Source organism: Lepisosteus platostomus, chromosome 12 (genome assembly GCF_059453375.1).
Source record: "Lepisosteus platostomus isolate fLepPlt1 chromosome 12, fLepPlt1.hap1, whole genome shotgun sequence".
NCBI classification, from domain to species: domain Eukaryota; kingdom Metazoa; phylum Chordata; class Actinopteri; order Semionotiformes; family Lepisosteidae; genus Lepisosteus; species Lepisosteus platostomus.
The window spans coordinates 4,181,919-4,204,184 of NC_142622.1; the positions used below are offsets into that span (position 1 = coordinate 4,181,919).

The 22,266-nt window shown below is 37.8% G+C and overlaps 1 protein-coding gene across 2 annotated transcripts in view; it reads left to right on the plus strand.

Moving 5' to 3' along the window:
* The window catches only part of ngly2 (N-glycanase 2), a 66,810-nt gene that overhangs the window by 9,836 nt on the left and 34,708 nt on the right, over nt 1–22,266 (plus strand). For both annotated transcript variants that reach the window (XR_015925600.1, XM_088600491.1), the window contains exons 4-8: nt 6,306–6,466; nt 10,356–10,496; nt 11,770–11,891; nt 13,863–14,031; nt 17,292–17,443. Coding sequence is in view for 1 of the 2 variants with exons in the window: in XM_088600491.1 (XP_088456617.1) it covers nt 6,306–6,466; nt 10,356–10,496; nt 11,770–11,891; nt 13,863–14,031; nt 17,292–17,443 (745 nt within the window). In the remaining variant the exon portion in view is untranslated. The remainder of the gene's footprint in view (nt 1–6,305; nt 6,467–10,355; nt 10,497–11,769; nt 11,892–13,862; nt 14,032–17,291; nt 17,444–22,266) is intronic.

Sequence of the window (22,266 nt, forward strand, 5' to 3'; positions counted from 1 at the left end):
TCTTTACTGTGCATGATCAATGTTTTGGTTAAGAGAACTGAAAACGTTTAAATACGGGAAAAATCCAATGTACTTTTTTGAGGTTTTTCAACTGCACAAGTTCGATTTAAGAATTTGTGGAAAAACAACTAGATATTCAAGAAAAGAATTTGCAATTTATTTATTTTTCAAATGTATTTGTGTTCACCTGGATCTTTCAGGACATTTTTTAACTGTGGTGTACATTTACAGCTATAAAAAAGGTTAGCTTAGAGCCCTAGGATGTGTAACATGTTACTTTGGCAACTAGAAAAGTAATGGAATAGAAGCCTTGAAGCTATCCTCTGCTGTCAGTGAAACTGATCTCTCCAGGATGTAATGGTTTTGAATTCATCTTCGTGTGTTTTGTTTCCGTCTCTATCTGAGTATTAGTGTCCTGAATTGGGGGAAAAAAAAACACTATCTTTAAACAAACTATGCTATGCATTCCTACTCTTAAGATTTTGATAAGACCTAATACAGGTGATTGCTATTTTGGTGTAATTGTGTTGCTTTTCTTTGCAGCTTAGATACTGTACCTCATTTCACACTTCAAGAAACAACAGATACAACTGTGAAGCATTTAACGTATGATTCTTCATTGTATGTTTCTAGTGCTGGAGGACTAGAACAATGGAATAGAACACAAGAATGGTTACAAAGAAGGCAAGCCTATTTAGACAAACGTGCGCATTTATTTGATGGTGTCTGGGTGATTAAAAAAAAAAAAGAAACCTCTCTCTGTTTCTGAGAATAACGCAGCTTTGACCACATAACTAGAGATTTCATTCCAGACTCCCACTCTAAGTGGGATCCTCAATTGAAGAAGTGCCTGTTCTTAGGGCTGCTCGAGACGGAATTGAACTCCCACACGCGCCCCTGTGTCTGTGTTGTTGCTGATCTTGATTTGACTGGCCAGTGAATTTTCAGAATTTTGTGTGACCTGAATCAAGTTCATACATAATATTCCGCGTTAAAAATTGGTGCCTTTTGTCTATTAGATTTTAACATAAGGGGTTAACCTGGTTCTTCTCCTTTTTTCTGCCTCTGGATGTAGTATGATAACCAACAAGGTGATAGAATATGTTCATTTAACCTGGATTCTGTTTGGTCAGTGCACATTTCCGTCCTTTTTTTTCTGCTCAGTTGGAAGAAAGGCAGCAATCTTGTCTGTAGGGTACATTGTGCCTGCTCGTCATTTTTCTATATGGAATGATCACATCACATCTGTCGGTTTCGCTATCTCTTGATACCGGCCAGGGAGAATAGTGGAATCAATAAGATCCATGCAAGAGAAATAGATTATTATGTAATACTAATTTGTTGTTTATACTGTAAGGTTCTTATTAAGAGACAGCTTATGATTATCAACTTGAATGTAAAAATAACAGGAATAATTGAATAGATGTTAAATTCCATAGACCTACTGTGTGCAATTAAATGCACAAGTTGCATTTTTAATACCTTTCTGTATTTTCCATCAATGTGCAGTCTATGCATTAAATCAAATGATAGTATTAACTCATTAGCTCAACTGGAATAGATTGACAAGTTGAGTCTTGGTTAAATCCAATGAACATTTTTAGGACTTTTAAAAAATGGTTAGTGCCCTTTGAAATGGTCAGGAGCACTGTATCATAGCTCTTGGGTCAGGTGTTTGATTCCAGACTGAGGTGGCTGCTGTGTGGAGTTTGCGTATTCGTCCATGTTTTGTTCCTGTGGGTTTTTGTGAGGTCTTCTCGATTCTTTTCACCTTCCTACTACTTCCTGGCTGATTTAAGTAGCGTCTCCAAGTGTTTCAGTGTGTGTTCCCGTTGATGATCTGGCAAGTCGTCCAGAGTCTTAACCCATCTTGCTACCTGTGTTTCGAGGGTAAGATATGAGGTGACCCTTATCAACAAATAGTGGCTTACTGGTAATGGATGGAGTTCATTTTTGTAGCAGTTTACAGTAGACCAAAAGTTAAACAGCAGCTTTTTGTGGTTAATCTTTGCAAGCTGAAAGGTTTATGAGAATTCTTAAACAATTCTGTGGAAGAATTCAAGTTTATTACTTTTGGTTACAGAAATTCTTGCTGCTTTTGACATCTGCTGCCGTGTTCACAAATCCAGATAGGTTTCATTATTTCATTGACTGTAAGTGCTAGAATTAATTGGCTTGTAACTGTTTAAATGAGAGCTTAAGCATAGCAATTAAATAATGAAGAGATTTATTAGTGCATAATTGCCAAATACAGCAATGTTAGCAACCTCTGTTTTTGTTTTGGGGGGGAGATGTTTTATTGTCTTTCATGCCATTTTTAGACATTCTGCAGTGATTTGCATTTTATTGTTCATCAATCTGTCAGCCATCGTCAGTTGAGCAAATGGTACAAAGATCAAGAAGTGTTGTGTGACAGGCTTAGCTGATGTCAGTGATGTTCACTGCAAAGTGGCACATACAGTATATGCTGTGGTCATCATCATCATCATATCTCACAACTTACAATTGTCAATGAGTAAAGATCTGGAAACAGTGGGGGGAAAATAAGACATTTAAGAGTCTAGTAATGGATGGAGTGAAACCCAGAAGATACTGTTTAGTGACCCTGAATAATCAGCAATGGAATCAGCAGCCTGTATCTTCTTACGCATCTTCGCTTTTGTGAAGATTAGTAGTTTTTTTTAAGGACTGTCTGAACATTTTGAATTAATAATTAATTTTATATTGTGAAAACTTCAGGGGAATTTTGCCAAAGTACCTCACAGGGGATTAGTTCTTAAACTAGTAGGAATTAGTGCTGCTTCTTGTAGTTGTATAGAGGACAGATTTACATATAGGAAATTTTAGAGGGAAGGTACAGCTTTTCTCAGTGATGTGAGGAGTGTAGTCGCTCTTAAATTATATTATAGCAAAGTTAGTCTTTTTCGCTGTGGAAGTTAGTCCACAGGGGCATTAGGATATAAATCTTGCAAATAACAGATTTGCTCATTTACTGGGATGGGTCAAGAGCTGAGAAGGTAGTGTCCAAGTCATGCATGTCAAGATTTGAAAAAACAAACATAAAACTGGAAAGTACCGTACAGTAGAAGTACAGAGAAAATAGACATTGGAAAGTACCTTAGAGTACTTTCACATTTCACATGAAGTAGTTATGAAGTTTATGATGGTCTTGTTAAATTAGGAAGTATTTGATGAGGGCATGTAGGCTTATTTCTAGTGAGTTGAGTTATTATTACAGGGAGGAGAAACGAGAGTTTTATGATTATTTAACAGAATAGCAGGCCTCAATAATGCATTTACATTAGTAATTATTGTGTAAAGAATATTTCCCAATATATAAATATTGCAATATACAGTTTATGAAATATTGTACCATGAAAAGTATTGCTTTCATAAACAACTAAAAAGAATATTGTCACACTCCCCTTTATAAAAATTCACTAGTGTTAAGGAGCACAGGCAATGTCTTTTGTATTACTGGGGTAAATGCATGTCATTTTCACCATATTTGTGATAGAAGTAGAAAAGACAATTTTACCAACTAATTTTGGTACAAATAAATAGGTTGTTGCCCAATCTTTAAACGTTGAACAGGATATATTTACAATGAGTTAACAGTAAGACAGACCTTACCGTCAATTGTTTTAATAATATTATCTTGTTTAACCTCAATATTATGTAGTTTAAAAGCAATTTTATCTATTTCAAGTGCAATATTTTTCAAGACAGGCTTCCCTTTTTATCATTAATACACAGGAATATATATATATATTTTTTTAGGGTTGTTGAAACACACTTGCAATCATCTTGTTAAATTGCGTAGGCTGTTAATCTTCACAAAACCTTTACACTGTGCTAGAATAATGTAATAGAATTTTACAATGCAAGCAAGTTGAGATGGGCAAAGTTTGCTCTTCTCCTCTGACTAATTCATCCTAGTTAAAAGTCTAGTAAGATGAAAGCTCATGATTTGACTCTTTACTCTTTAGTAAAGCTATGCGAAGTTGAATTGGCACTATAGCGGTAGTAGTTAAGGTGGGTAGCTGCGTCAGCATGCGTAGGCTGCAAAGGAAGAAGTAATAGGTTTATTCCATGCTGAAAAAAGTTTTCAGCATGGAATAAACCTATTACTGTTTCCTTGGCACTATAGTGTTTGTCCTCTACCTGGCTGCAGATTAATCTCGGTGATTGATCATGTACCAGTGCAGCGCTGGTGCTGTGAATCACAGGATGTTGCAACATGAAGCAGAACTTCCTCATAATATTTTTGGCCTAGAATTTCTCCATTAAGCGGTGATGAGTAAAAGAGTGGATGAGTCATCTTTGGAGTGCCTTTCAGGTTAAGTGCTTCATGATATGATGGCCAAGAGATTTTATAAGGAACGTCTCTCTTCCATCATGAATTCAGAACCCTAGAAGCAGATGCTGGGTTTTGAGTTTTTTCCTGAAATGTTAATTTATGAGTCATGCCTTTGAATTAAGTTTTTACTTCATGGGCCTATTTTGAGTTATGTTATTCCGTTACTTTCAAGGACTTTTAGTATAGCCTTGAATCTTTTGTTTTATAAGCATCCATACTTTATAATGGTAGACGGTTTCTTTAAATATAGATTTTTATTGGATTTTTAAAAGAAGTGCTATAATTGAGTCCATTTCATTTTTTGTCCAAATAGTTCTTTGTACAAAGTGAATTCTGGGGAAGTACTTGATTTTCCAACTGTATTAAGTGCTAAACAGGAAATCTCAAGTAAAGGCTTTCTGAGATCTAAAAACCCATTCTGTGTGTTTTTTAAATCTGAACTCCCTACCTGTAATAATAATCAGCACACACTCTCGGAAATTCAATATGTGAATATTAAGTGAACACTCATTAAAGACTTTTTCTGCTCTTGCATACAAAATTGCAAAGTAGATGGTTCGGAATTGTAGAGTTTTGAATCAGGAGTGAATCAGAGCACCTGGTAATAGAAATAACCTCTGAGACTGCTGGCTGACATGGTGCTATTACGTGCTTGGAATGCTTTGATGTGCATACTTTTACTTTCCATTGTCATCGAAATTTTTGAACGTTGTGACCAGTCATGCACATGTTCTCTTCTTTATTCAGGAGAAAAATCTTTTAATGCAATTTTTCACCATATAATAAGCTTTTGAAATTGTTATGGGTGGAATTGGCTCCGAGATTAATTGTGCTCACCCAGAGGACGGAAGAATGGTTCATTGCCCATGAAAACCCAAAAGTGTTTTAGAATATCACCACAATTGAGTTCTGCCTGCCCATCAGACTAAGGATCTCACAGGATCTGTATTAAGGAATACATTTCACAGCCCGCAAAAGAAGGGTTTCTGATGAGAGGAAGCCATTCACCCCTTCTTGCCTGTTGTGCAGGTAGGAGGTTGTTTATCCAAGGAACCGATCCAGACTTTTCTGAAAGAAGCCAGCAGATCGGCTGCAACGATACAACTGCGTAACTTGGTCCAGGCTTCTCGCAAGAAGTGATTCCTATTTTTGGTTTTCAACGCTCTTCCACAGAGGTTCTAGTTGTGTACTCTGATTCGTCTTTTACTGTTGAATCTCAAAAAGTCACTGACTCGGTCAAAGCCCTTGAGGCTTTTGAACACATTGAACAGGGGTCCTTATAATCTTCTCTGCTCAAGATTAAAAAGATTCAGGCCTTGGCCGAGCAGTGTAAGACATTCCTTTAAGCCTTGCTGGTTACCATGTGTCTGGTGGTTTTTCTCTTTAATGAGTCTACAGCAGGAATATACTGTATTTTCCATAATGTGGTGACCACAATTGTTCACAATACTATCAGGCTTTAATATACAGTCTAAAACATAAAACATAGCATCCCTGGATTTAAGCTGTGCATTTCAAATGTATATCCTCCTATTGTTATGCCCTTTTTATTGCTTCCCAACATGGTCTATGTAAAAACAAAGTCATAATTAGCTTCTTTTAAATGGGCATTTCCCATTTTGTATTAATATATTAGCTTTTACCGCCTGCATGCAAATCCCTTCACCTGTCTGTATTCAAACTCATCAGCCAGGTGTTTCTTTGAATTTATGGTCAAATACCGAAAGACAAGTTTTTTCAGCAGGTTTATTGTATAGCTTTTGTGAAGGTTGCTGTCAATGCAAAAGCAAAAGAACAAGTTTAATCATGAAAGAATATTCTTAGACTTTTAATACTGGAGCAAATTTATTTTGGTATCCGTAATACAGAATAAATGGTTGGATGTGTCTGGTGAAAACGGAGGTGTTAATGAAAGGCCTAAATGTTTTTGAAATGTGTTTTAAAGGTGAAGAATATGGCTGAATCGCAGGCTGTTGGGGTGGTTGTGTATGCCAGCCTTGGCAGACCAATACAGGACATGACTTGTGTTGGAATCGAGTGCTACACCCCACTGAGCATACCAGCTTCTATGGTGCATCTGCTGCCAGCAGTAATGAGCTCCTTGAGGTACGTTTTCAACATTTCTCCATCTATGCCAAAGAATAAATATTCCTTTATTTGAATATGAAAGGGCTAGAGAAACATGTGCGTGTCATGGTGGCCCAGTGGTTGGCGTTGCTGGCTCGCAGCGCTGCGGGCCCGACTTCAGTTCCTGGGATGCTATCTGTGTGGAATATGTATGTTCTCTCCGTGTTCGTGTTGGTTTTTTTCCTGGATCCTCCAGTTTCCACCCACAGGCCAAAGACGTACAGTGCTGGCAGTTAAGTTGGCTGCTGGGAGAACTGGCCCTAGTGCGAGTGTGTCTGTGTGTGTGCTCTGCAGTGGTGGGGGTGGAAACTTTCAAATTCTGTATTCCTTTCCTGATAGGAATATTTTTAGGGATTTTGGGCGCCTTGCTTTTGTGATGGTTATGTTTCATTGCAGCAGCGCGTCAGACAGGTGGTGGGTTTAAAATGCATGTCTCCAAATGTGAAACGTGTTGCATTAGTTTGAGTGCTTTATGCAGATTAATTTTACCCTTGTCCTTGGAAAGACTCGAGATATATTAACATCGCACGTATATTTGGAGGAAGCCATTACCGGTGAAGTGAATTATCTTCAGCTGTTGGGAACAAGTAATTAGAGCTCATTTAGGATATTGCGCAAGGTGACTCACTGCGCCATTGGCAGAAATCACAATGCTCTTTTCTACGATGTGACACTGTTTCTCTTTAGGAGTTCGCGTCTCTTAAGTACTTGATAGATGAGGATTTGGTTTTCCCCACATATTTCATATGTTGTACATTATTATGTTTGTGTGCTCCATCTATTTTTAATTGCATTATCATTTTATTATTTACATTAATATGAAAAGAATCATTTTGTAAAAAAAAAAAGGTGGCTGGGATATGTTAAATGTGCTGCTGGATTTATTTGGTGGAATGGGAAATCGGGACAGGTGGAGAGTATGTTCATCAGGTTAAATGAGGAAAATGACTATTGCACTACTAAAGCCAGGATCATTTTGCTGATAAAATTCATTCACTGCTGGGTGTCAGTTACTGTCAGTCACGTGAATGAGTGCGACTGAAGCCAGAAATGACATAATTGCTGTTAATGGGTCTGGGTTGGTTTCATATGAATAGTAAAAAATAAAACATTTTTTACACAAATTATCAATAATTGTAGTTCTCATTAGATAATTTGATTTCAGTATGTGATTTTTTATCTTAATTATATACTATTTGGAAGAGGACTAGCTAATTATAGAATTAACTCAGAAGTGTTGCACTGTAGGTGGAACAGATGTGGCTAATTGTGAAAAATCAGTATTCCGCCACATTTTTCTTGTAAAATTAAAAAGAAATTTAAACAGTAGCAATAAATAGTTTATGTAAAATGTGAATTGTTTTGCTCTTCCTGATCAAATAGCCTTACTGAAAATGGAAATATCCCTCTAGTTCTCTTTTCAGATGAACTTTATGAACAGTCAGAAATTAACTCCTCTCTGAGGACAGCAACTTTCTGCAGGCCTCAGGATAAAGGCTCTTGCTGTCTTTTACACGATGGATAGGTATTGTTTGACCTTCAATAAAGTAAAATGCAAATTTGCACTAGATTTAATTAGTGTTCTTTCACTATAATGTAAAACAGCATTACAAACACAAGCTTGCTTAAATATGCATCTAATTATGGAAGAACAGTGCATACTTAGCTTCTTAAAATAAAGTAGAAGACAAAGTTCAATACATGAGTAATTTATGCTTTATCAGGCTCTGTTTAGGCCTTAAAAATAAGATTTATCTGAAACATGCTTTGAAACTCAATATACACACTGCTTTTAACAAATATTCTTTTTTATGAAAATTGGTTACTGCGAAGCTTGTGAATTGTTATCCATATTTCGAATATCAAAAGCCAACTTCCGAACCTGAAGAAGGGACATGGAGAAACATTTCGGAACCTCTTCCAGATGTGGACAGTGAAGAGGAAGGTGTCGTACGACTCGTTTCGGATCGAGTGTTGGCATCACATTCCACTCATTAGTGTGGGGGACGACCAGCACAGACCCTACGGAGTAGCACCAGAAATGTGTTATACAGTTCATCGCTTCCTGCTTTGTGTTCGGCTCCCTCGTGTGTGTGCTTACTTTTCGGAAGAATATATGTGGTTTGGACTTTATCATCAACCCTAAAGATGTTAAGCACACAAATATTATAACTGTATGTAACTACACAAAAAAGCAAATGCAGTGGTTACTGTACAGTACTGTACTTAGGTATGATTAATGATATCTAACTAGATCAGCAACGTTTTTATCGCTAAAACACAAACCGCGTTATGAATGTTAGTTATTATTGTTTTTTGGTGAAAAAAGTAAAAGGAGATGTGACATTATTGGGGGCTCGGAACATATTGTATTTTTCTTGCTATTTTGTGTTTCATTGCCTGCGCTGGAAAGTTGTATCTTCTTCCCAATTAAGAAAAAGCCAATAGAATTATGTGACACTCTTGTGCTCTTTGCTCTTATAGTTAATGTAGTGAAACACATATGAAATTACCCAAAAATAAAACAAATACTATACTCATTCCTGACAATTATTCCATGATCACACATACAGTTTGCTTGACTATACAGCAATAGTAGCAGTTTTGACTTTGCTATTCCAAAACATTTGGAGAACACTTTGTTTTTTACAGAAGGATATGCTTCCGTTATTCCAGGACTTGCAATGTCAATATGAGTTGCCTGGCTTTTCTTCGTTTTTTTGCTTACGTATGTATTCTGCAGTGTTCACCCTAGGTGGGAGCGATCTACATTTCTACAAGTGCACATTTGAGGGGAAAAATGAAAGGATTAGCTTACACTTGTCGGGTTTTTTTCTGCAAAAGGCTTAATGTTAATACAGTATTTAACAGTCATTACTATTTGAAATAGGGATTTGAATATTGTATATGAAGAAATTTCCTTGGATAATTCATAATTTTATTCCAAATAAAATCCAAAAGGAAAGAATTCATGTTTCAACACGTGAAGTGGTAATAGTCACAGACTACTTAACAATATTTTCATTTTAAGATTTAAGTTACATCATTTCACAGTATGAATCACATTTTACAGTTAGCAACACAGTTAAAATTGTAAGTTGTTATATTGTTTCACAAAATGTTAATTTTATAATGTGGAAGTGGATTGTAAGGATTCCTTTTGTGACAAAAGTACCTGTGAAATATTTCAGAATGTAAGTATTTGATGTTCATCAGGAAGAGCAAGTGTGCCTAAAAGTGGGTTCCTGCGGCAAAGCACTGCTTAGATCTTCCCAAACAGAACTTGTGCCCTTCAAGATGATGCACTGCTTCCTGTCTGTTAACCAGTTCTTAGCTTGGATTGCTATAGCTTTTCATTTGAGAATCAAGCTTTTATGATGGACCTTATGAAAAGCATTTGCAAATCTAAATGTATCATTGCACATGCACTTAGTTTTATACTTTTATCTACTATTTGTATTGCTTCTTTGAAGAATTCTAGCAAGTTAAATGAACAGGGCTTTCCCTGTCTAAATCCCATGTTTTCTGTCGCTTGAATGCCTTTGTTTTTAAGTGTTTGTCACATTTAGCTGTTATTTTCCTAACGTTACCAGAGATAGAAGTATAGTTCAGTATTCATCTTTAAAACTAGATTGAACTGCTTTGATTGGCATGTTTGGTTAATAAAGGGGCACTATGTCTTTACAAATGATATTGTTAAACCGCACCTTCAGTGTGGGTGCAGTTGATTTCGTGAACGGTTGAATTTAGTGTAACAATCCTTTCATAATCTGAAAGGGCCAACATGCTGTGCTGTTACATAGCAGAATAAGGTCAGAACCCTGCCTTGTCCTGAATAAGATTTTCATAGCTTTGTTCTCTTTTGTAGAAGCAAGAAGCAGGTTAATGTTTCTTTCCAAAATACTCCATCACCCAACTTCTTCTTCGGGATCGACCATGAAGGGAAACTCGCAGAAATGGGGTGGTTTCTCTATCCAACTTTCAAGTTTCTTACCTGGCAGTCTGAGTGGTAAGTGTGGAAAATTCAGTCAAATTTCATGTTAGAAAGGCTACAGATGAAAGGACTCCAGCTGTGTGGTGGCTAGTTTAAATGCTGTTGTAGAAATTTGTGCCAGACAGGCTACAAGTTTGCTCAGAAACCCCGTTTACTATACGTCAGAGCATATGTAATTAATGCAAGTATTATTAATTTAGTGTTATTTTAAAGTTCTTTTTGTATTGGATCCATACTACATTTTTTAAAGTCTGGTGTAAAAATTCTGTTAAGTGTTTTGGCCATTGAATTATTTTAGCCTTTCTTAGCCCCAGACATCATTCATCAAACGGAGACATCAAGTAGCGCAGAAAACACTCAGGAGAATGCTTGTCTCTGATAGAGTGTCTAAATTACCAGGAGACAGAAATGCTACTGGGCCTCTGCGGAGAGTTAAACACATGTTTTATGACTCCTTCCTGATGCAGGAGGCAGTATAAGTTGGGAAAATTATTTCTTGCACTGAGGAGGTGGCAGAACGCCGTTATAAATTTTGAATTCAGCTTGGAGAATTCCTGCGCCTACAAAGCAGCAGCTATTTTTTTTTTCTGTAAAAAGCAGAAATTTACCTAAAGTAGATACATTTTTACCTCTTTCCAGTAGCCCTTTAAAATCTTCACCTTTGAAATCCGTGTATGAAGTATTAAATGAGAGAGGTGATAAAGTATTGATGAGATTGTGATGATGTTTTGCTTACAAGAGGAATGTACAATGTTCTTGATCAAAAGCTGCATTCGAAATTGTGGATGGGGGGGATAAGGATGTGATGATAATGTCTCCCAGCTCTTCGGTTCTGTGATTCATTCTGGCATGGGGCACCCTTTTTGTAGAGACTATGTTCACCCGATGTCCTTGTGTATTTTCTCTGACTGCACAAGCTTCCTCCGACAGTCCAAACACGTGCGGACCAGGTTAAGTGGCATCTCAGAAGTGCGCGCACGTATTTGTGCGTGTGTGCATGCACACGTATGTGTGTGTGCACTTGCGTGCTTTTGCCTGTGTGTCCGCCGCAGTCGAGGGCTGTAAAGCCCCTGGGTGTTCTGGGCCAGTTCACCACAACCCTCTAAGGATAAAGAGTCTTGGAAATGGTTGGGTGAAATTTACAGTCTTGCACAACACGACATGTAGAAAAAAAGCCTGGCAATTAGCAGCTGAATGGAGATATAATCATACATCTTGCTAGAGATCAGTTACTGTAAAGTGTGTTCGGGGTGAACCTCTTCTCTTCGTTTTTCCCCTCTTCCATTAGGTTTGATTATGTTAAGCAATTATATGGAAAACTTCAGAAGCCAGCTCGGGCCATCACTGTGTTTAATCATACTGTAATGCAAGGGGAAAATGGAACTGTGACAACTGTGGAACTTCCTAAAGGTAGTTTCTGTTCATACGTGATTTTGCTATCTTAATGTTTATCATCATTACTTTGTTTTCATATGTATGTGTATTGTTATTGAGACCAGAAAATGTAACTTTGGAGTTTGTTTTTATATTTTTGAAGTCCTTGAGTGCTCTGACAATAAGATGAACTGTAGTCACTGATTCTTTTCAATGAGCCAAACTGAACATGTGCTGTACATGTTCAAATATGTCTGTCACGTGCCATGTCTGAAACAAAATGGAAATTAAGCAGAAGGTCAGCTTCTGAATGGCATTCAATAATCTTTGTCAAAGGCTAGTGTCTTTTAGTGTTTATGGATAAACCAATTGAAAGCTCTGTTTCCTGTGTGCCGAGAAATGGTGAAAAATGGAGACCTTTTGTTGTTGTTTTTTCTTCAGCAGCCTCGGTAGTTATGCAGCCTAAAATATGTAACCTTGTCTGAAAAGTGACTTTGTATTCACACTTCTAAATCGGCTTTTGATAGTCCCTTTTGCCTTCTAGAATAGAGCCGTTGTGGGTTTATAAATCCCACGATTAAATATTTGTTACAATTTCTTACTTTCCTGTCACTCTTGCGCTCTGTGCAGTTTTCAGACTCTTAATAGAATCTAAGCAGCCATTGTCACTATCTAGCTCTAATGTGCAATGGAATGTTCTGCGGTTGTTCTTACTAATAATTGTACCTTAAACACTTGGCGTGGCATTGAATGTGCTCAACGTCCTTGTACTGCATCGGTTTCTGTGTAAGGATTTCCACAGTCCTTCCATGACACCACTTAACAATTAATCTAGCAGAACAAAAGAGCAGGCATTGAGTGAAAGATTCATTAATTACTAATATGGAAGAAAAGATGCATCCTTTTTCAGTCCACTTTATCAGAAGGTTTTCAATTCGCAGTATGCAGGTGTACATTTATGTGGGTCTGTGTTTTTTTTTTTAACTGCTTATGGAGAGTTGGTTGAATAACGTCAGGTAATATTGTGTTGATTCATTAATGTTAATATGCATGCATGACAGGAAGGAAGATGACTTATGAAGGATGTATTTTGGAAAAATTCTATGTTTTGTGTCAGAAGTATCTTAATAACATGTTTTTCCTCATGAGCGCCATGGAGAAATAAACTTCTTCTGGTACCATGTCACCAAATCAACAAAGATGTGGTTATTGGCTTCTTGCTCTTGCTTTATTTTGACTTTCCATGGCCTTAATGGAAAAAGGTCACAATGTCTCCTAGTGTTGACAAAATTGTCTTTGATGCAGGCCTGTCTAGAAATCAGCAGCCTTTGTATACATTGAATTGGGGCTGAAGGTGAAATTGGTAGCTGTTAAAGGAGGCAACCACATATCCTGCAATAGGTAGCGGTTCAAGGCTAGGATTTACGATCTAGGCTGTGTCAAACTCGAAATGCTTGACAGGGGTCAGAGAGGAGCTTTTATCGCCTGCATGTTTTTTCCTGGATGCAGGGAAGCATTTGAATAGTTAGACTGAGGTTGAGAATAACATACCCAGTGTTTTTCTTTTACCTTTTAAAAATAACTAATAAAGAAAACTAAACCTTTGATCACATTAAGATACAATTTTACTTCAAATCAAATTGTGAACCGGAATTTATTCTCAATGTTGCATTTTGTTAAAGGATTAAAGGTTGTGTTAACCCTGGCCTTCTCCGTACACTTGGATGTCAGCTAGATTTTCATTTCCTCAGTTTTTTGTGTTGCTTTTCAGCAGCCACCCTGTGTGGATCGAGCGGAGTACTCTTCCCAGCCACGTTCCAGCTCTCTCCTGCTCAGGATTTAGAGTTCCAATTCCCTCTTTTAGTTTAGTGGATTTTCAAGTAAAATTCAAAACCCTGACCATTTACTTTCCTTGCTTTTTTGGGGGGGTGCGAATTGCAACGCATCACACTCATTTGCGGTTTAAATAGTTACGAACTGAACAGACACGCTTGTCTTCCTTTTCAGATTTTCTGGCCTCTGATTCTCTTGAGCTGGACGCTTCACTGTCTTGCCCAGGCCTGAAAGATGAGACCTGTGCACCCTGGGATCATACGGTGCAGCTCTATGTCTGCTGTGATGGTCTCAGTCAGCTCTGCAACCTGGAGCTGGGGCGCTGGATCACTGCGTTCCACAGGTACTGTCGGGAGGAGCTGAACGGGGTCCCCCTGTGCTCTCAGTGTCCTGGCAGAATTCCCCAAATAGGTGCTTGCAGGCTAGAAACCTCCTGCCTATAAGTCATGCATTTTATTGTGCATCATTTAGTATGCATGTAGTATTGCGTTTTATCTTGTGTCTGCAAGCTAAAGCTGGTGTATTAGTTTGAGTTCGTTTTTCAATGATGGCTGTGTGCTGCTCTTAGCACAATTAAGACCAAGAATACTAGGTGCAGAGTACTTTTTCAAGCACTTAGTGCAGTGATTTTTATGAAGTTGTAGCTCAAGGCAGATAAGAGTAACAGAGCATTTGCAAAATAGTGCTTACATGCTCTGGTTTTAAGGGGACTTTGTGCCACAAGCATATTTATTGATTATAACATTTGGCATAATTTAAGGCCGGCCTCTGATGACCATCAGGTGATCGATTTGAGCTTTTTCCATTATTGTCTCCTCTGAGACTGGTCTTGCCGACACCCACAAGTGTGCGGTGTGCCCTTCAGTGAATGGCAGGTGTCTTTTGTTTTTAAATTACGTGGGCGTATTCGTGTGTGGCGGTGTTTCAGTGGGAGGAGTGGGGGAGGGTTCTGCAGCTCTACTATCTTGTGTGGGGAAAAATATTCTTTGTTCACCCGTGTCTCATGTGTGGAGGTATGACTCATGACCAGATTTTACTCTAGAACAGAGAGCGATTTGACTGACTGGCATTACCGCTGCTTAGAGGTTGGTAGCTCGGCTCTGGGGACCTCTGCCTTCCCTTTCGAAGCCCCAGTTGGCCCTTTCCGTGATTGACATTGTACACGTGGTGTGTCGCGACATGGGCATTCTCGTCCAGGGAGTGGTGGAGAATGTCAACAGAGCCTTGTTGACCCTGCTCCTCGATGCTGCTGTCTGATGAGATGGTTGTTTTACCTCCTGGAAAGCATCAGGGAGTTCAAATTAATGTGAGGGACTGGCAAACTGTTTTTCTATGTTGTGTTACCGTTTTGTATAATTTCCTTACCAAATAATTTTCAAAAATTACAGAAAATTCCATGTGAGTGAGAGAGAGATGCGTGCACGTCTAATTTAATAAATAAAGTCAACGATTACCATTTGAAAAAACAGCATTTTCTGCACGACAAAGAGAATGTCAAAAAATTCTTTAGAGATGTGTGGGGCTGGATGCTTCGTGAAAACTCACAGTGCTAGAATACACTTCTTCTTACTGGTGTGATGTGTGGCACACAAAATTGCAGGTCTTAATAGCAGTGTTAATGTTCAACACAGTAATTACTTTGTGTGTGACAAACAGTACCAGAAGAAGTTATGTAACTGTAATTACTGTATAATTTGCATTGAAATGATGAATAAAAACTGGCAAATTGCTCATCAAAAGACTTTTAATATATGGATTCCAAACTGTTCTCAAGCTTTTTGTAAAAACGGGGAAAAACATTTCTTCGTTTAAGAAGAAGATTAATTTAATGTTCATAGTTTCCATATATATTCTTTAAAACACAGTGATTTTCAAATAATTTGGTGCTTTGAAGGTGTGATTTGTTTGGGCTTTCCATGTAGTTTTCTACTCTACGTAAGAATTAAGTTGATATCATTAATTGCAGTAGTCCGGAACTACTAAAGTGTTCTTTATACACTACCTGTATCCTCCAGTCTTTACAGTTTCAACCTGTGCACAGTTGAATGCTTCCTTTCAGCATTCCACATTATCTAGCCTGAATAACAGCACATGAACAAACGCAGGGTCAGTAACCCTCACTGATGTGTATTTTCCTTCTTCAGATCTGGAGAATTTGCCATCCAAGCTTACAAATGCTTTCAATTCTTAAACCTCTACCTGAGCTGCTTTTCTTACAGAAACTGTTGATTAGAGAGAAGGAGGACAGGCTATCCCGAAAAATCTTTTGGATTCATGATTGCAGAGTATTAGACATGTTAAAGTTTTACTTTGGAAATAGTTGAGTGATTTTGAACAAAATTTAATAACTGAAGCAAAGAAATTAATTTCACAAGTTATAGTTCTCTTCCATATATAAGCTACCAGACTACGTTTTTGTTTTTGTTTTTGAACTTGGTGAAAACTTCAATAGAAATCCAGTCTATAAAAATAATTAAGAATGTTATGTTATTTTGAACATTATGGTTCCGAACCTAAATTAGGGTATAATTGCACTTTTGTACTTACATGTTGACTGCTTAAATGCAATTAAAATATTGCACTGACAAATAAATTGGTTGTCAAGATAAATATTTTACATTTGTATGGGGTGCTTTCACATCTATATTCTACCATGAAATACTTTAATTTCAGTGTCGGTTTATATTTTCATATTGGGATCCTATTTGGTAAGGGTATTTCATACCTGATTTGTTTGTGTGGGGAATTCAATTTCTTCCCCTTGTACAGTCCCGGTGTTTGTCATTTCCCATACTGTTAGGGGTGAAGTTTTGAATTAATATGGGCCATAGTAAAGCAGTGCACTTGAGTGTCAGGAGAATGTGTTGTTTAAATTTGAATATTATTCAACAGTGTATTCAATCCATGCAAAGAGAACGTAATGAAAACTGGGGACATGGTAATATAGACGGGCTCCTAAAGGCATTAATGGGAATCCTCCTTCTCCCATGGGAGCTACAGAAGGCTGAAATGAGCCCTGTGGAATGTAAATGAGAGCAGGTTGATCAGCAGCTGTATTATATACAGCACCTCCACCATGATGGAGAGACTTGCACATCTACAACAGAACACGGGTCTGAAATATACTTCCAGAAAGAGGATTCAATGCCTGCAATGATTAAGGTGCAATCTATATATTTTCCCAGTTTTATTTTTATTGCTTTGTGCAATATCAACATTGTATTTTTAAAATTGGAGATCTTTCTATCTGTGGTGGCACAGCACAGTATGTTTATAAGAAATTAAGCCGATTGTTTGTTAATTTGCCCATTGCTTCTCTAAGGAAGCTGTCTACCTTGTATACTGTGTTATTGTTGTCCCACTGGGGAAGAATCTGTTTCCTTGAATTATCTGCCGTACTGTCTAGTTCTCACTATGTGCAAATGGAATACCAAGTTTGAATTCTAGCTGTCTTTGTATTGTGTTACCGCATTGCTCATGAGAGTTCGAATTAAAATGAAAGTACAATATAGAATTGTTTTAGGGTTTTTTTGTGTGATCTTCTCTCTTGCTTGAATTGAAGACCTTTTCTAATTGCCGTACTTTTTTGTTGTTGTCGAACAGGGGCATTGGGCGTTGGTTGACTGATGTGTCCCCATTAATGCCATTGCTGAACAGCACCAAATGCACTTTCTCAATGAAAACCGTGCCCTGGGCAAAGCCTTGGGTAGCGTCCCTTAATCTTCGCTTCGGCAAAAGCAGTCATTCGGATTTCGGTAAGGTTCCTGGCTTCTAATACGGGTTGCTGTGCAATGTGCACTGTTTGGTTTTTCTGAAAAGTTTTGTATTTGCATTTTATTTATATGTAGTGCCTGTTTGTTTTTTTTATATTTGTGATATTGCTGCTCTAGACTCTCTCCAGAGAAGAGCAAAGAGGTATTGATACAAGTATCCATCCTTCCCAGTGGATTTCTTCAGAATGAACAGTGCAACACCAACCACAGGACAGAAGTAAAAACTACATGCAAGTGCATTTAAAACCACGAACGGGGGGGCACTTTTTTACCCAAAGGGTTGTAAGCGTGTTGACTAAGCCTCCAGCTTCCCTGTTGCTGTGTGATACACAGGCTGGATCAGGTCCTAGGATCCAGACGGATGCTGCACATTGGTGGTGGTGGAGGGGAGTCCCCATTACCTGTAAAGCACTTTGAGTAGAGTTTCCAGAAAAGCACTATATAAGTGTAAGCAATTATTATTAGTATTAATTAATAACTAACTACCAAACAGGCCGAGTGGGCTTCACATCCTGCTCAGATTTACAAAAAAACGGACCTAATGTTTCAGTGCTGGTGTAGCGGGGTTTCGTGAGATTGAAGGTGTTGTAGAAGCGCCGTCACTCCCTTGAAACCAAGACGGTACAGATTTCTCCTGCGGTACCTGACCCAGTCCTGCGGACTCATGATGTTTGCAGCTGTGTAGCGAGTGGAGCTGTGTGGCGCTGAGCCCATGAGCAACTGTGGTCAAAACAGTGAAGCCAGCTGATAAATAAATACTGTATGTAGGCCTATGTTTTATAGTGTTATTCCTTTAATTGTACATCTCAGAAGATTTTTTATCTTTCTCAACATTTCTGTTGAAGAGAAATTGAAATTCTACTGTATAATGTGCTTTTTTCCATATTCAAATATTACATCATTTGCATGCATTATTAGATGTAAATTTAGCCTAGTATTTAATAATCCAGACGGTTTTGGATTGAGTTAGATATGTAATAAGAGCACAGACTCACAAGAACAAAGGCGGCAGTTTGTTCTGGCTCCAATATAAATAAATTTATGCCTTTTCGGTGCACAGAGAATAAGGCAAATTGCTTTGCAATTTAGAGCACCAGTTTACATAAATAATTTTCTTTTATAATGCAATTATAATGTCAGTGATAACTCCAGGCAGAAGTTGGAGTAAAATTAAATTCTCAATTTTCATACTTAAGCTTTAATGGATTGATGTTTTTTATGAGCTATTATGGGGTGGGGGAGTGGGGTTCACTTGTCTAAAGTTGCAGTAAAACTGAGGTAGAAAACGTAAGGAAATCTTGCTTCTTTAAATGAAGTCTTCTCACTCTTGCTAGAGTATCTCTGTTTCCGCAATATCTTTTGGTAAGGAGGGCAGATACAAAACGGGGGTTTTCACCACAGTGTCGCCCTTCTCAGTTTCACTTCTGCCCCGCCAGATGTCATTTCAATGCTACGATTGTCTTCTGAATTGTGCAGCTATTTGTTTACTGTGCGTTTAGTGAAGTGTCGTGTTCCTGTAGAACAGGATATCGGCATGCTTTTAGTTGGATGGAGACCAGTATAAACACTAGTGAGAACTGAACCCCCCCCAGGGGGATTAAGGAATATTAATGCTGTGTTGGAGTTCTCTGGCTGTGGATTCCAATACACAGAACACATTTTGGTCATGTGCAAAGGATGGCAGTAATTCCTGTATTGTGTAGTAGTGGCACAGTGAGGAGAACAATTCTGTACTGAGCCCTGAAAGAAATGTATCTCTCTATGCATGCATTTTTGGCAAAATAAAATGTACTGTGTAGTTCTGGGATAATGATGAAATGTTTTTGTTGTTATTTTGATTAACTGGTTACTCATGACTGACTGCTGAGGAAGCCCCGAATCGCCTCGTTAGGAAGAGAGTTGATTGGGCAGAGGTGTTGGAGTGAACTAACATGTCGAAAGTCAGGGCTGGCAAAAGTCAAGCAAGAAAAAGCCATCACCTTTGTACCAGTGTTATGCTGGAGGTTAGACTAAAACACCTCGGGTGGACTCTCAACCAGAGCAGTCGAGTCCTTTCTTGAATAAATCATGGTGTCTATTTTTGAAAAATGTCTTTATCCTCTGTACTGTAAATAAAAATAAACCATTGCACTATGATACAATTATTAGATGTTAAATGTATACTGAGAGACTAATTGTTCCAATACTTTATTTTTTATTGCCTCTCAGTACATTTCGCTACATAGAATAACGTTTTGTCATTTTTTGTTTTCTTAGCTTGGGTTTATTTCAGGATCACTTAGTGATGCAGCATCTGTACTAGTCTCTTTTTCTAAAGTGTCTCTGTTTTTTTTTGTTGTTTTTTTTTGGTACAAACACATAAAGCTCACAGTACAATGTTTTGGATGAGCTGTAGAGACAATCCCCAAACCACAGCCACTCTGGCTCATCTGTATGCGACTACAAGCAGCAGTTTTGGATTAGTCTTCCCTGCCATTCTCGTGTCCTTGAACGTCTTTCCTACAGAAATATGTGCTGTGACGTGGTTTTCTCAAAGGCTGCCTTAAATTCTTCTCAGACACTGTCTAGTGAATAATTTCCTCTTGGTTACTAGTTTGTTAGCATTTTAGTACGAGTCAGATGATCATGGGTCAACAAGGTTTTATTTCTTTATTGTGTCAATTAAGAATAAATTCTCATTTACAATGAGGACCTGGAGGCGCATTTCTGCAGTAATTTGAATATTGTCCAATTATACAGCACGTTTCTCCAGTGGGGGATTCCTTCCAAATGGCTCTTTGTTGGTTAAATGTTAAATATAAAAAATGTAAAATGCTATGTAGATTTAAAACTCAGTGACTTGCAAAACAGCAGGGTGGTACATGTTCCTCATTTCAGTATAGCTGTTAGAGGTGTTCATTCATCAAACCATGTGTGCTGTGATGTAGTGTACATACCCTTTGGTACTGTTTAATGGATCTACAGCACAGTCATTTACTGCCTTACCAGGCTGACTGGGTTTTCAGTGATGTGTTAAAAGGCTTGTGTGCAGTGATGGTAATCAAGATTCAGTCTCTGGACCAGACTGTCTCCTTGTCCAATTTCACAAGAAGTTTCTCACAGTTTAGCTGGTGGTTACAGGAAAACATGGCCTGTATTTGTCAGTTAGGTCTCTTGTCTCACAAATTCCAGGTTTGTCTCAGCCTACATTGCCTGTATTCTGGGATAACTAAATTAGAAAGATCTACATCCAGAGCACACTTTCTCAGAACCCTACCCTTTTTCAAAAGTAGTGGAGATGCCAAAGTTTCTCATAAAGTGCATGTGGGTTGTAGAAAAACAGCAATGCTTCCCATTCTAAGTGATTTTACATTTTACTGTGTTTGTAATCATCTTATAAATAATGGAAGTTGTACTGCGTATCTTTAACTAAGCTTGTGCATTTCATATGTTATGAAAAAAAATATGAAATTAGTATGATAGCAAGGCCTTCTCTAATATATGTTTCGTGAAGTAACATCTGATGAATATTAAGAATTGGAAGAAATTTACGTTTACAACACAGTGGATGATTCACCCTGTCTGGAGAGTGGCACAGTAATTAAATTATTTTGTGAGACGTCTTTGCAGATCAATTCTCAGATAAGGAAATGTACGATGGAATTTACTGTACAGCCAGAGGCCAAAGACAAGTGCCTCACTTGTTAAACCTGGGCAAACAGGTAAAATAACGCAGGAACCAGTTAGACAGGGCTTTAAGCCTGTAGATGCATTCAGCCACACAAGGAACTCTTACAAATATTCCAGATACAAAATTTTCATTTTTCATTAATAAATTTAAAGAATTTGTATTAATCTGTGTTTGTGAGCTTACGGCCTGTTTTGGGGATCATGTCCTATTGTATTGTACAAACTTTGTTTTTTAATTTATCAAAGCATAATCAGTTGTCTCTTAATTTGTCGTTCATATGTATGTACTATTTTAGCTTGTGAGACGGGAGCACTTTACTTCCTGCTTTGTCTTTTTTAGGGTCTTGGGGAAGTCTGCTTTGAGGTCCGGTCCCGAGAGTCTTGGACAGTAGATTTCATGCAGGAAACCTAAATGTAATTTAAAGCATACGCCAGATGTTAAAGAATGATGAAAGATACAATGAATTATCCTAATTAATTAATTAATGGTGTTAGTGAACATTACTCTAAAAGCCCTCAATTGGTTAGAATAAGTATGTATGCTAAGAAGAAAGTGTATAATATTGAGGCACTGAATTACTGTAATTGGCTTTTGTCAAGGGAAAAGTGAGCATTAAAGTGTTTTATTGCAGAAATTGGATCCATTATATGAGCAAGTTTGCAGAAAATTCAGTACAGTTAATTATCTTTGGCAGGTTCTTAATGTTTAAAAATAGATTTTAGTGTTGGTTTTGCTGAAGACGATTATTTCCTCTGAAAAGAAATGTTAGCCAGGGCACAAGAAAACCTTCATTTCCTCAGTGCTTCCCAGTTAAAACTGCTTTAACCCTTACCAGTGTCTGTTGGTTTGAGAGAGGGCATAATTTGGCCCTGAACACATTCGTAAATGCAGTTTAGCTTTGGAGGTTTCTGTTTGTGTTCCTAGAGTGGCAGGCCACAAGTTGTCCTAATAAGATGGCATTAAAATAATTACGCCCTCTATTGTGACACTCCAGTGCAGAAGCTTTAAAAAGATTTAGACCTAAAGCAGCAAATATCAATGAATGAATGTCGAGAGTCTTCGTGTAAAAAAAGAAAGTGTTTTCCAATCAAGCCGTAAAGGTTCACTGATATTTTAAGCACGGAGTGATTTATCT